This window comes from Dunckerocampus dactyliophorus, chromosome 15 (assembly GCF_027744805.1).
Source record: "Dunckerocampus dactyliophorus isolate RoL2022-P2 chromosome 15, RoL_Ddac_1.1, whole genome shotgun sequence".
Lineage (NCBI taxonomy): Eukaryota > Metazoa > Chordata > Actinopteri > Syngnathiformes > Syngnathidae > Dunckerocampus > Dunckerocampus dactyliophorus.
Window position 1 is genome coordinate 14,764,338 of NC_072833.1, and position 14,925 is coordinate 14,779,262.

At 41.4% G+C, this 14,925-nt stretch overlaps 1 protein-coding gene across 1 annotated transcript; it reads right to left on the minus strand.

Moving 5' to 3' along the window:
• Positions 1-246: 246 nt before the first annotated feature.
• dvl2 (dishevelled segment polarity protein 2) lies at positions 247-13,289 on the minus strand. Its single transcript, XM_054753809.1, has 15 exons — positions 12,817-13,289; positions 9,773-9,842; positions 8,785-8,945; positions 7,967-8,076; positions 7,709-7,838; positions 7,550-7,640; positions 4,031-4,100; positions 3,815-3,954; positions 3,662-3,738; positions 3,496-3,563; positions 3,281-3,415; positions 2,849-2,980; positions 2,186-2,362; positions 1,802-2,026; positions 247-1,724 (listed from the first exon to the last, which is right to left on the minus strand). Exons 1-15 carry the CDS (start codon positions 12,975-12,977, stop codon positions 1,165-1,167), a joined length of 2,307 nt encoding a protein of 768 aa, XP_054609784.1. The 5' UTR covers positions 12,978-13,289; the 3' UTR covers positions 247-1,164.
• Between the last annotated feature and the right edge of the window lie 1,636 nt (positions 13,290-14,925).

A 14,925-nucleotide genomic window follows, 5' to 3' on the forward strand; every position in this document is an offset into this window, starting at 1 on the left:
ATTTATTTGGTTTGTCTTAAGTACCCTTGTCATCCTGTTAAATTGTATTATTGTATATTACACTGTGTGTAAGTTTCAATGAAGTTTTGGTTAAAAAAAAAAAAAAGATCCTATTTGTAGATATTAAGTCACTGTAAACTACATATCCCAAAGTCCTCAAGGACGATTAAAAATTATTTTCAGTTTGCTAGCAAGAAAGCTAATTATGTCAAAACATGTCTACAAGCGCATTTTTGAACATCAAAATCAAGTTTATTCTCTTTACACAAAAAGATAGCAATATGAAATAGAGACATGCAATCGCATTTGAAAATGATGACTCTTCATTTAGCACCTTGATAGTTTGGTTATACACGATTTATATAGTCACTCATAAAAAAAAGAAATGTGTGAATAATGCGAGTCAGTAACATAAAATAAGAAAAGCTCTAAGGCTTTTGGATCACAATTACTTGACACCTAAGAAGTACCACTTTCAGTATCATTTCATTAAACACAACCTTTTTGGGTCTTTTTGTGCTTCACATTAGAGCTTGGTGTTGTGTACTGTGTCACTGTACATATGAATAGTAGGAATAAACATACAAGTTCATTGTCAAACAATGGCGTAAAAAATCTTTCAAAGACAAGTGATGCCACGTACCTGGAGTGTGTCAATAAAAATGCAAAGGCACTCAAAAGACTCAGTGGAGCCACTGAATATGTCAAGACAGAATTACAGGATCTTATCCGTGTATCTGGTACCCTTTAGTGTTAAATAGCTTGGTGTGCTTCCTGGATTGAGTCTCTGATTTGTGAATGTGGTTCCCCTTTCTAAACAATTTCCGTGTGGGGAATGCAAACACAAGTAGCTGGATCAGCTCCAGCTTGATTTCAGATAAAAAAAAAAAACTGTGAAATAAGCACTGTCCAGAAGACTGTCAGGTTACAGGATGTGACACTGGTCACATCATACATTAGACAAGGGAGATGTTAAAATCCCTTGAAAAAGGACATTCCTTCAGAGACGCATCAATCCTAACTCCCAGAGTCACTGCTTTCATATCTAATTTTGTCAATATGTAACCCTGTTCTCACCAAATTTGTAACAAGTGCCCTCGATCCAATAGGCCCTTGTAAGGAGCAGAAAAAGCTACCACCAGATCCTCAATAAAATAAGCAAGACTACATGACGTCCACAAAGAACTCGCTGGGGTTACCCATGGCCAAGTGGAAGGACTGGCGCGATGCAGTCAGTTCTGGGGGTACAGAGCCCAGGTCACGGGTGGGCGGAGCACCAGGTGGTCCACCAGGAGTTGAAGAGGGGGGCGGGGGCAGAGCCGGGTGCATGGGGGCTGTGGGCAGCTGCTGTGCGTGAGGAAGGGCGTGAGCGGCGGCCATAGCCGGGTGTGGGTGCTGGGGTACCATCATCACCATCATGGGGTTGTAAGGTAGTATACCTGGGGGATAGGGGGACATGTGAGGGGGCTGGGGCATGCGGTGATGATGCGAACGCTGGGAGGAGGCGTGGCTGTGCTCACTGGGGGCGGCTGACCCGTGGCCCCGCCTCAAGCTGCTGCGGGTGGAGTATTCGGATTCGCTGCCGCTGCCGGAACGCGAGTCCCCCCCTCCGCCATCCCCGCCACAGGAAGATTTCTCCCCCCCACCCACAGTGCTGCCAGGCCCTTTGCTATTGCCGCGGCGCCGTTCACCCTCACTTCTCGTTGATCCACTGCTTCGGCTACCTGGGGACAGACACACAAGATTATTAGATACAAACGGCCACACTTGTAACAGTGTCAGTGACGCTATTAATGCACACCTTCACTGTGCTGGCTGCCGGTACTTCCAGGGGCGTAGCTGTAGCTGGTAAGCTCATGGTACGGGGGTGGCTGGCTGGAGTAGGGATGAGTGGGGTAGGGCTGATAAGGGAACGTGTGCATCATGGGCCACGGTGAGGCTCCTGGAAGGGGCAGCGGGGCCAAGGTGTCCTGATCCGAGGCCCCGCTGGAGCCATCGTTGTCATTCAGGGACAGGTTGGCCATGTCTGTGTGCAAGGAAATGAGAGGATCTTTAAATCATAGATTTGACATAAAAGTATTTTTATGGTCATTGAAGCACAAATGTGTCATAATTTTTACTGACGCTAACAATCATACAGATTGTTCCCTTCCATGTCAGTCTGAGGTTTGCACAAGTTACTTACAATTCTCACAGTCACTTAAATCCCCGAAGACATAATAGCATTGTTCCGAGAAGGTGATCTTGTTGACCGTGTGACGAATGAAGCCAGCCTTCAGCAGATTGCTGGCATACTTCCTGGCTTCACGGCGGTCCTGGAATCCCTCGATGTGGTGGAACAGCCACTCCACCACATCCGAGCCTACACGCACACATTATGTCCAGCGTAAATAAAAATGAAATTTAGCAGCATTGCCAGTTGAAACACACACACAATGCCCTCACCAAAATGGTATTTGCTGCTAGGAAACATTGTAATTATGTTTTTTCCCCAAAGTAGAACATTAAAAACAATAACGGCAAGTATTCACTAACAAAGAGGAAACTAGGTTTGAGTATACCACCATAATCATTTGAGAATGCAACTGAAGACAAGGGAAACATGTTATTTAAAAGAAAATAGTATAAAATGCATAATAAAATGTATTTTATTACTCCTGATGATTCAGCTGCAGGTGATTCCAATTTAACAACTGTTTTTAGGCAAGACAAGTGCTCACACATTCGCTGATTCCCCCATCGCCCACAAATCACACGGTTTTAATTCCGGGAACATAATGCCTGCCCTGTGAAGTTATGTGAAGCACAAAGGTTAGCAAACTAACACGGTCTTCTGCATTTTGCTTACCAAGGAAAGCGTTGGGGATGGTGATTTTGAGCCACATGCGATCTCTCACTTCCAGACCTGACTCTGGTGAGGCCATAGCCTTGGCTACAGAGGCCATGTCAGAGTGGAGTGACAAATTGAAGTCGTCAAACCCTGATGAGAGATTGAAGAGAACATTAGAACATGACTAAAAAGTAGGGACAGAAATAAAACTGTAGGGAGTTGAAAAGATCAAAAAGGAGGACGGAAGCAGACTCCATTTATCACGTCGCATAAGAGCAGTGACAAAAGCAGAGAGACAGATGTGATCTTGTGCCAATGCCATGGAACAGGAAACAATTTACAGCAATGCATGAATGGCTGCTGTGAAAGTTTTCGGAGTGGAGACATTTGTGAGAAGATTGGGGTGATATGTACTAATCAACACAGACACCAAAGCAAAAAGATACTCACGTTCAGTCTCTGTGACAGAGGAGGAGGAGGTGATGGTGCTGAGGGAGGAGCTGCCTGGGAAGGCAGGGTAGGCGCCAGTCATGGCTACAGAGTGGCTGACCCACGCTGCTGGGTCAATGGGGCGGATGGGTTCATCTTCACCACAGGAGGGAAAGAGCACAGTTATAAACCCCTTACAAATGCAACATAACAATAAAAGTCATTTTGCTACTTACTACGCGGCAGGGTAAAGTAACCTTGAGGAGAGGGGTCCCAGCATTTGGCCACAGTGAGGATAATGGGCCTAACATACACAACAAGAGATAGTCATCATCATCGTCGTCGTCGTCGCCGTTGCCCCCATCGCTGAGCTCAAGCGTCTGTTAAGTAAAGTTAACTCACCCCGGCTTGTGCACAATCTCTCTCAGCACTCGCACCGCGTCGTCATTGCTCATATTCTCAAAGTTGATGTCGTTGACCTTCAATCATTGAAAGCAATTAAGCGCAAAGAAGAACAGTTATATTTCGGATCAAGTTATCTGGATCTCTACTAACCTGCAACAGCATGTCACCAGGTTCTATCCGTCCGTCTGCAGCGACGGCTCCACCCTTCATGATAGAGCCGATGTAAATGCCGCCGTCACCCCTTTCATTGCTCTGGCCTACAATGCTGATGCCCAGGAAGTTGTACTTCTCTGCATTGTGGGGAACAGACTTCATCACATGTGCATGCAGCCGCGATAAGTAAGAACTGCTCTACAGTCTACACACCCATGTTTAGTGTGACGGTGATGATGTTCAAGGACATGGTGGAGTCTGTCACACTGCTGAAGGAGGAAGCCTAGAACAGGAAAACAAATCATAAACTTCTACTTGATGCCCCTCAAAATGAAATCAAATTCACAGAGGGCATTAAGAATTAAACATGAGTTTAAAAAAACGTAGATAAACAACAGAGTATTATGTTCCAAGACACCTCTAAAAAAGCCCTTAAAATGCCTATTTGAGATACTGTGAATAATATGCTACTGTATATAATATGCCTCTCACACTTACAGGCATTTTAAATTGTAAAACATACTGTATAGATTCTCACCACTAATGAATGATAACGAAAGATTTTCCTCCCCACTCGTTCAGCTTTTCCCAGTGAGGGGTCAGTGAGTCAATCGTGTGACATTTATGATGATAAAATTTGCTGTGTCTTACAATTATTATGAAGAAGCCACAAGCATTGCAGGAAGTACAGTTGAAACACGGTTAGCGTATGCCATGGATACCATGTTTTTCAGTTAACGTCCAAAATTTACGCCAAATTTTTCCTCTGTTTGTGCTTGCATCTTGTCGTGGTATTAATACACTGTCCAACTGTGCTCTTAATGTTTTTTGCTGTTTTATTTGTTTTTTTTAACAATAAAGCGCCCTTCTTAGTAGTCTTTTAGCTTGCTACTACATGGAAACAGGAACCGGAAATCAGCTCCGTCACTCGTCTATGATGTCATCAGCAGTTGACTCTGTAATTCTTTGCCAACTAACACAGGTACACCAAAAGCCTCTACTTTTCTTTTGAGCACAGATAACTCAAAAATAACTCACAATGAAGCCAAACAAAAAAGAAAAAAAAAAGAAAGTGCCGGCATTTTGACAGCGAAGGTCAAAAACATTATTGAACTCAAGAAAGAACTAATAGCAAAACACAGAGTGACCGAGTGGCTCACGCTGCCACATCCCCGTCTTTGTCAAAAATCACATCTTCAATCAAGGTTAAAGTGACAGTAAATGATAATTTATCCCTTTCATTTGTCATTTATTTGGATTTAAATACATTTTGAAGTGTTTCTGAATGTAAAACTACTATTGTAAAACTATGACAATGTGCTTTATGTACTGGATGGATTAATTGGGGTTACATTATTTCTTATGGGAAAAATTTATTCGGTTAGAGTCGAACATTCTGCCTTCTGGAACAGATTAATGAGGCTAACCACGAATGAATGCTCTCAGCCTTTCACTACTTTCAAACCTGACACCAACATTGTAATATTCTATTTCATCTACAAATGAAACATCAAAGTTTGTCATTCTATGCTGATCTTAGGCACCTCCTTAAAAATCGATAAATTGCTAACAAAAAAAAAAACAATAAAAAAAATAAAAACTAAAAAAACCCAACAAAAAAACACCCTCCGTCTGCCTCTGCGCATTTCAGCCTTTTGTTTTATATTATCCTTTTTGCTCTATTTATCCAATTTTTGCTGTTTTTTTTGTTTGTTTACTTTAATTTTTACAATGCGCCGCGGGCCAATAACAAACAAGACGTGTGGCCCCTGGGCCGCACATTGAACACCACTGCTTTTATAGCTCTTCGAGCATGAGACGTGAAGTCAACTCTGTGAGCAACCACTCTTAGAGTTGCGGTTTAGCTTGTTAGCTTCCCTCGTCATTAGTGAACAATGGTAAATAAAGAGAGGAGAGTTTTATTGCAGATGAAACCAATTCAGAAGTGTCCAAAGTGTGGCCCAGGAGTGATTTGCAGCCCGCGGCTGTTTTTTTATTGATCCGCGGCACATTCTAAAAATACAATATCACATTTTTTATATCAAATTAAAAAAAAAAACAGCTAAAACGGAAAAAACAGTAATTGTAACTGTAATTTTACAGGAATAAAACCAAAACATCATGACAATATAGTCATATTACTACGAGAAGAAAATTTACAAAGTTGATTTAAAGAAGAAAGTTACAATATTTGGGAAATTATGAAATTATCAAAGATGGCAAAAAAAGCAAAGGCCAAAGTTCATACTAATAATATGCTTTTTCACATTTTGAAATATAAATATATATAACTTCTTCATGCATACCTACATGTGTATAAAATATCAAAACGGCCCTTCCATTTTTCAGTATGTGGCCCTCGCTAGAAAAAATTTGGACACCCCTCAACAATGTGTTGAAAAGGCGTTTGCAGAGGTGGCCTGACTGCTCTCTCAGTGAGTCGTACACAGACAGTCCGCAGAGCAACAGCTCAAAGATTTTTTTTGGAGGTGTAGGTCACACTACTCGAAATTGAAATACTACCTCTCATCCATCAAATGAAATACATTTATTCACTTCCTGTATTCTGATGTAGTCTTTACCAGTTAATACATGGGAAAATGATACAACGGAAAATGATAGTGTAATGTAACCATGTAGTAATATGTCAATAATTAGTATAATAGTAAATAAATAATCAGTTTAAATAGACAGAACTGAACTTAGTCGTAATAATAGGTAAATACTGACAATGAACTCACAAGAATGAGTGTTGTAGTGCTTAGACAGAACATTTTGTACACGGTAGTTCAAAACTCTTCTTCCTTGTATTTTGCAAACATCAACTGTTTGTATTGTTTCTTGAAGTCGCTCATCTTGGTTCTTTGTTTGATTTCCTTACCCAATCCGTTCCAGAATTTGATACTGAAATGCTGTGGGTTTTTAGCATTGTTCTCGCATTTAAGTGTTTTAAGTTTAATTTTTCCCTTGAGATCAAATTTCTCCCCTCTTGTTGAAAAGTAGTGATTAGCTCATAATGATAATATAGATAATGCATTTTTGCCGAATACGAGCGTGAAACGAGTACATCTCGTCATTATCCATAATCGCGATAAAAGAAAATCCTCATTATGTATTCACATTTTTGTCTTATTCCATGAAGTCATCATAAAACAGGCGTGCTACCTACAATATAAGAATTTTGTTTGGCAGTACACAGACTGTGGTAACAGTAACCTGCAGTGACTGGCCACAACATTATACTGTATATAGCTGAATAACAAACAATAAATATACAGTAGCAACTTCTGATTAATCCATGTAAATTTCAGACAACCCATTTCCGGTTAAACCAAGCCCACTTCCGCTTTATGCCCCACCCACTCCAAGTACAGCTAAAGATTTTAGCGGATAATTTAGATGGGTCAACAGATACAGATAATGGGGTACTCGCTCATCCCTATTGAAAAGTGTTGTATGACATTTTTGGGTAGCAGGTTATTGTTTGCTTTTTTGATTATGCTGTACATGCTATGATATTTATTATTTATAAGTGAATGAGATGGGGTTTCAGGAAAAAACCTTGTGCTAACTATTTTTGGAGAGAAAATGTGGACGTTTTCCAGCAAATAAAAAATAATCCAAAACTTCATTCTTTTGAGAAGTCATCTGCCAATATGAAGGAGAGAACTGCTGAATCGCGACGAGGCAGGGATCTACTGTACATTAGACGCATGAGCGGGATGTGCATACCCGCTCCAGGCGAGGGGGGCGCTGTTTCCTGCGTCGTCTATGTCGTTTCAAAAGTCTGGAGGCTGTACTCTGTTCTGTTGCACTGCTGAACCTGCAAGATGAAAGCAAAACATAACTTAATTGTGTCCAAAATAAGATGAATAAAAGTTGTGACCTCACCTGCTCATGGTGTCGTCATCCTCAGAGTCACAGAAGCTGGTTGTCTCCAGTTCACTGCTCATCATCGTGCTGGAGCTCTCATACCCTGCCAGGTGGCGCTCCAGACGGCTCTGGCCATTCATTCGAGGCCCTAAAATCAGAAGGACCATGGGAGATGTTCAGCTTTGCTCCTTTTACAACGCAGCCAGTCCTGCCTTCCCACCATTCCTTGATTATATCACAAGGAAGATGGCGACTTGCCACATCTTGATAGCCCACCATGTTGCTCCATGCTCTCTCGGTGCCGAGGCCTCTCTCTCCTGAAGGAAACTACAGACTCTGTTTCAGTCTGCTCGTCTAAAGTCTCCACACTGCCCGTCGCATTGGGACTGCAAAAGAGGAGAGATTAAAGTTGGACTCACAACACACTAGAGACCTGAAAGGTTTGAAAGTGTCTATCTTTATTTGAGTCAAAGACAAGTCCTTTGGTCTGCAAACTTAATTCTCTAAAGATCCCTTTGTAGAGAACTCTGGCTCTGCTCCAGTTCAACATGCTTACTTCATCAGTTGCAGACCGCACATTTACTGAAGTTTAAAAAAGAAATGGTATAATTTGACAGTGAATGCATAAACACTGCCGGGCCACCCTCCTGCAGCCACAAAAGACAGGAAGTGATCCAAAAAGACGAAAAAAAACAAATCAATAAGGTCAGTCATGTTGAACAGTTAGACTGTACACTCAATGGGCTAAAAAGTCAGAACTTAAAATGTTCTTGGCTGTTGAAACATGAGATTTGTTGTTTGGATTTTAAAAGGACTCATTAAAAAAAATCAGTGTAATGGTGTTTTATAGTATTTAAATCAACAAAACAGCTTCATGCGTAGTGAAAAGAACAAATGTTCCCAAGGTGGTCATGTGAATAAGGGCGACACCAGTTGATATCAGGTTTTTAAATGAGCTCTTCTTGGAGCAACCTGATAGTGGGAGTGCATGACAACCAGGAAGAAAGATACAGTATTGTGGTTACAGTAGAAAGCATCACATCTAAATGTTACTGAATAGTGATGGATTTTCAATTGAGAGGTTGAATGATTACTGGAAGGAGGGAGGCCTGGAGTCTCCAATACCCCCGGTTCTCTCTGCAGGCGGGGGCGGCAGCGGCGGCGGAGGGGGCGAAGGCTGGGTGGACGCCTGGTCCGCTGGGGGAAGTGCTGCTGGAGATGAAGGCTCTGCCGCTGCAGCATCTGAAGACACCAGCTGACATAAACAGACGTAAACAATTAGTAAAGCAGTGTGAGATGGAGTGTAGAGCAAAAGTAGAGAAAAGGTGGCGTCTAGGAGGCGGCACAAGGGGGTAAGAAGTCAACTATTTTGACACGGTGACACTGCTATCTTTTCAGGTGGTTGTCTCACGGGATCACCGAAACACTATCCGACACTTGACATGTATCCTTTCCAGTTAAACCAACAAACCACTCAACTTATTGGACAACAATGACGTACAAGCTTGCCATAAAACAACACTATAATATATAACACTATTCTAGAAGTTCCTGGCTTCTGTCGTAAAATGCATGCATTCCTTTACTAAATAATGCAATTAAATTGAATTTAACAGCCACTTCAGCGTCTCTGCCCAATCCCCCCCACCTCCCCAAAAACACACACACACACACACACACACACACACACACAAATGGCTGTGCAACCATGAAGCGCATGTCTTCTGGGATCCCTCCACCCTTCTTGGCGTGCAGATCACATATCGCTCCCTCTAGGTCTCCTCGCTTTAATGCGCTCCCTTCATTCTTATGCACTTAACAGATGCTAGAGCCTAAAACCTGCTAAACCGGGCCAAGTCCAGTCACAAGAGGTTTTGTCTCTTTTTAAAACCCTCCTTCAAGCCTTTAGAAAATTTGCACCTCCTAGAAAGTATTTGAGATGTTCCACAGCAGTCTTCAATTTTTTTAAATGGTATTTTATTCATTGAATAATCACAGAAACACCACTTCAGTTGCACTTTTTTGAATAAGGAAATGCATCTGCTTGTCATTTCTCATGGAAGATGAATAAAACCGTCTTACCCATGATACTACTCGGCCATTGAAGCACGGCAACTTGGCGTTGTCGTCTGAAATCTCTTCCTTCACCACCCTGAAAACACAGGAAGAGTGTAAAGCTTAGCAATAGATGATTCTATCTTCTTAATGTAGCTGCGGTGCAGAAAACATTGTAGCGATGTAATTTATCTTATTTATTATGTATTGTGTAAAACTAAGACATGAATAACATCAAATTAAAAAGCACAAAATGAATGCCGACCCACCATCCACCAGTTCAAGTTCCAGTCAAGGTTTTCCAGAGAGATTATTACATCGCTGTTTGACGTGTGTGGTAAAAGGCAGTGCGCTGGCATGAATTAACTTGAGACAAATGTGCACATTAGCGCTCAATAAGTCATCAAAACTTACCTTTATGCATTCCCACATAGTATCAGCATTTGAGACCAAATATGAGGTGAAAGAAAAATGGTAAAAATACAGTAGTAGTCTATCTGTGCGGCGAGAGATAAAGTTAGTACACGCACAATGGACATGCGTCAAGTGAGACGGATGTAACAGAGAGAATCCGGCCACTTTTCAAAATAAAACATTAAAAAAAATGAAATAATGGAAATTATTTTTTCTTTCTGTGCGGCCCGGTACCAAATGACCCACGGCCCAGTACCGGGCCGCGGCCCGGGGGTTGGGAACCACTGCGCTAACGCATCCAGCCTGGGGAACCTCACTCCATATGCTTCTCCACTGGTCGCGTAGTCTCTAAATAATGTTTTGCAATATGTAGAAAAACTTTGCTATTGTTTCAGTTCACAAAGTTTAATAGCTGTTTACTCGGTAAATCCATGATGCCTCCATTTCAGTTAAGCAACATAACCTTTAAAATGTTTTTTATTTTTACAAATGACACCACTTCACAAGAACATGAACCTTTTAATTCTAAAGTCCTTAAAAGCAAAGTAAAAAGGAAGTAGAATGAGTCTGTTTGGCAGACATTTGTGCGTGTCTGCATGTCATTTCCCAGCCACACCACAATGTTATTATTAAAGTAGTTAACAGGCAGACGGGTTGGCGTAAGAGGACACACAGGCTCCAACGGCCTCCCCCAAATGTGTGTGAGAGTTGGTCGGGATCCACTGGCTTTAAGCAGCTGTTAAGATCTGTTTTTTGCGTCCCGGTGTGAGCATATGACCAGATTGTTATGGCCACTGGTGAGGAGAGTTTGCAGGAAGCCTCATCTTTCCGAGAGCCGTGTGTTGCTACTGAAGTTTTGTTACGCCTCCATCGTGACATTCTTAAATCCTCATACTTACAAAAAGATTACGTACCCAATGTCTGATATTTTCAAAAACACTGAAAATGTCTTTAAATGAGGTAGGTACAGCCCAGAAATATACGTATTACCTGTCGGATAACCCAAAACCCAGAGCTTGTCTACCCCCACTTCCCTTTTTCCACTCCCTTGTAATGTTAAATTCCTCAGCATCTCTTGTGAAACAATGAACGTAACGAGAACACGCCATGGTGCCAGCCTGGGGCTCACCACAACATCCACGGACCCCAAGATCCTCTCCCTGTGGATGGCACCCAGGAAATGGTTCATGTCCGGCCCCAGCTTCCAAACACTGTCCTGGATTGAGCCAACCCAGCAACCCCCTCGCACCTTAAACGCCACACACACTGCTGTGGCTGACAGCTGGCCTCGTACCAGGCCAAATGAAAACACACCTCTATTACACACTCCTCTGTGGGTCGCATGGAAAGGGGGGGTGGGGTCTGTTCCTGCTTTGATTGGACAGCTGACCCTGGGCTGTGTTTGAAAATTGTCATCGTAACTCTGTTGGAAATACAGTATTCAAATGAGGCTGCACAGTTTGATTTTTTATTCCCAAAGAAAGAGAATTTGGTAGTGCTTAATTGGCGAATGTTGTACAATTGTGAAGGGGGACAAGGGACCAACCCACTTTACATGACCACACTCTACTGCTCAATAATAACACCATGTAGTATGGTCTATTTGTCTGTAACATACTTAACAGCTACTTTAAAAAACATCACGTGATTACATTTGTACAATTCAACATGTCCGAAAGGGAATAGGAAGAAGCAGAGCTTATGTAATATTACCGAATACTGATTGTTCATTCATATTATGTATTTTACATGTTTACACTTGCTTACATTTTGTAATTTAAGGTTTGTTCACTTGCTGTGTTTAAGTGTCATCATTTTTGTATTAAAGAGAAAATAATAAAACATGTAGTAGTGGATAGTTATCTTATATTTACGGAATCACAGAGAAATTACAAGTGAATGCATGTCATAGTACATTGGTTAACAGGGTGGTCTTTTCTAATTACCCATTTTTTGCAAAGCCTTTTCATTTCACTTCTGTCTCCTAATGGGACTTGCATGGCACAGGCTCCACTGGGGGAGGGAAACAAAGCAGATCCTAGAGTCTACGTTGGGGTTTACAGAAGGGGTCTCACCTATTGCATTGCATTCCTCTGCAGCAGGATTAGCCGCCAACACAAAAAGATTAATTGATAGAGGAGTAAGTGGAGGATGTGGAGGATGGGGGGCAGAGGAAGTAGGGGAATGAAAGGGTTGTTGGCAGGCCAAAGCGTTAAGGAGTGGGGACAAAACCCTGGCTGCAACCACAAAATAAAAGAATAGGCAAGGATTTCAACAAAAAAAGCAGTTAAGCCAGCCAACCCCTCATCACCACCACCACCACCACCACCACCCCTTCCCAATTGTAATGGTGATGTTTGCTGAGAACACACTTGTTGAGAGAAGCACTTCCACATGCATACATGCAGTTTCTCATTAGACATATTGGATTGAGCCACCATGGATGCTTTCACGTTCAGCCTCACTTTCTATTTTTTCATGATCACAAAGGCTTGGTTCACACACACTGGCTTATTTAAAAAAAAGCACTATTTTCTCAAAATTAAAAAAGTTTTTCATAGCATCATTTAATAAAAAAATCCCAGTCACATGAAGCTTGTTAGCACCTAACAACGTTAAAGTCTTCATACTGAATACAACTCATTTGGAAAACTCACCCAAAGTCCTGGTCCATGGATTTGAAGAAGAACTTGTAGTTGGGCTTGTTCAAGACTTGTTTAAAGTCCAGCAGAGTGATACTCTCCGCACTGATGGGAATCTTCACCAGATACGGAGTCTCCTCTTCGTCAATGTGATATATTATTTTAGTTTCCGCCATGTCCGCGGCTGCTTTTGTCTCCCACAAACACACAAGGGGTGAGTTAGCTGGCAGCCGCTAGCAGCCTGTAGCAGGCTAGCTAGCTAGCTAGCGAGGTGAAGCGATGGTCGCCGCTCTGATTTTTTTCCACTCCGAGTGAAGCCCTCCTTTTTGCAAAGCGCCTTGTAGCGGTTTTCAAAAGTAAACGTCTACAATCACATTTTAACTACATAAAAACTACATATATGACACATTGACGCCAACTGAACTCCGAACAACTTCCCCCCCAACAAAAACATACGGCTGAAGGGGAGGGGAGAGGTGGGGGTCTCTAAAAAGTTTTCACCACTTTTTTTGCGAGCCAACGCGGCGTGTGACGCAATCACGTACACCCACTTTTCCTTAAGTACGCTCCCAGCAATTCTCATGCCTACTTTTTATTATTAATGGGAAAATCATATACAATACGTTGACATTGTTTTTGGATTTTTACGTTTTTTTGTATTTATTAGTTGGAGTTTTTTCCTGGAATAATTTTAATTTAAATGTGGCCACAAGTACTCACCGAGGGATATTATTTTCAGCAAAGTACCCCCTAACCACAGAAAAACATTACTGGTTTGAAAAAATAGATGTAAAATACAGCACCGCAGCATCACTATCTCATTCATTCCTTTGCTTTTTTTGAATATTTGGAGATAAAGACATAAAATAAATACATAAATAAAGATAGAAATAACTTAAATTGTAAACAAAGAAATAATTCACTCAATTGCAAATAAAGCGTTGTGCACAGAAAGTAAGAAGTGTCCTCTTTCAGAATTATGATAAAGATGTGTTCCTAAATGCAAATACAAATTAATTTCTAAACTATAATTTATATTGTTATTTCATGATTAAAAAAAACAAAAACATTGTGTGTGTTTTTTAAACGTTCTGTTTCTCTCCATTCCAATAAACAAAAGTTCTGTACTGTTCTGTTAAGTGTGGCTTGAGCTACTCTGCTGCCGCCTATCGCCTCTGTGTTGCACTGCATCTACGGGGTGGGTGTCTGTGCGCAGCCATCTGGTCACACCTGGGAGCAATCTTCTCCCTATGCCTTTATTAGACGTGCTTGGCCTCACCTTAGTCGCCAGACTAGACTTTGTGAGTACCTTTTTACCTGTGGCTTCGCCCTGCTTTTTGGTGTACTTTGTTGTTCTTTTTTTAAATCATTTTTTCCACTCAATTTGAGAGCGCTTTATGTTAATATATTTTTGTAAACTGTCTTTTGTCGTCTATGCTTTGGGGTCCATTTCCGGCTTCCAGCCGTTTCGTAACATGTTCACCTTTGTAAAGGGGTAAACGTATTAAGCAGGGATCAAATACTTACATTCCCCACTGTGCACTAAACAAAACAATAAAGAACACTGACTGTTGTGTTTGTTTTTACGTTTATACATGAGCTAAACTCAAAGGTCTACACAAAAGGCTTATCTCTCTCATACATTGGATGAATGGCACAACAGTAGGCCTTAGGATCTTGTCAAGGTATCCCTGTGCGTTCAAAATGCCATCAATAAAAGGCACCTGTGTTGTGGATCAAGTGTCCCATGGTGGGGGTGGGGTTATGGTATGGATAGGTGTATGTTATGAACAATAAACATCTATGAGCTCAGCTCATGAAAAATGGTAGGAAAAATAAAAGTGTTGCATATGTTTGAGTGTATAAAGTATTAAATCCCCCATTTATTATTAATTTGTAATAGTGTAGCACTTCATTGCATTAGAACCTTAACTAGGGAGACAAAATATTAGAAGCATGGTGCATTTACAAAGATTGACAATGTTTATTTTTGTGGTTCTACTTTGCACAGGTTTAGATGTACAGAAGATTAGCTGCATAGACAAAACATGGCTACTACAGTTACACGGAGGAACACAAGGCAAACATTTGTAGTTAAATAAATGTTGGCCAAAAACCACCACA

Coding starts and splice junctions, on each gene's coding strand:
- dvl2 (XM_054753809.1), bottom strand. CDS start 12,977: ATGGCGGAAACTAAAATAATATATCACATTGACGAAGAGGAGACTCCG. Junction 2,981..3,280: donor CTCTGTCACAGAGACTGAAC/GTGAGTATCTTT, acceptor ATCTCTCATCAG/GGTTTGACGACTTCAATTTG. Junction 2,363..2,848: donor CATCCCCAACGCTTTCCTTG/GTAAGCAAAATG, acceptor GTGTGCGTGTAG/GCTCGGATGTGGTGGAGTGG.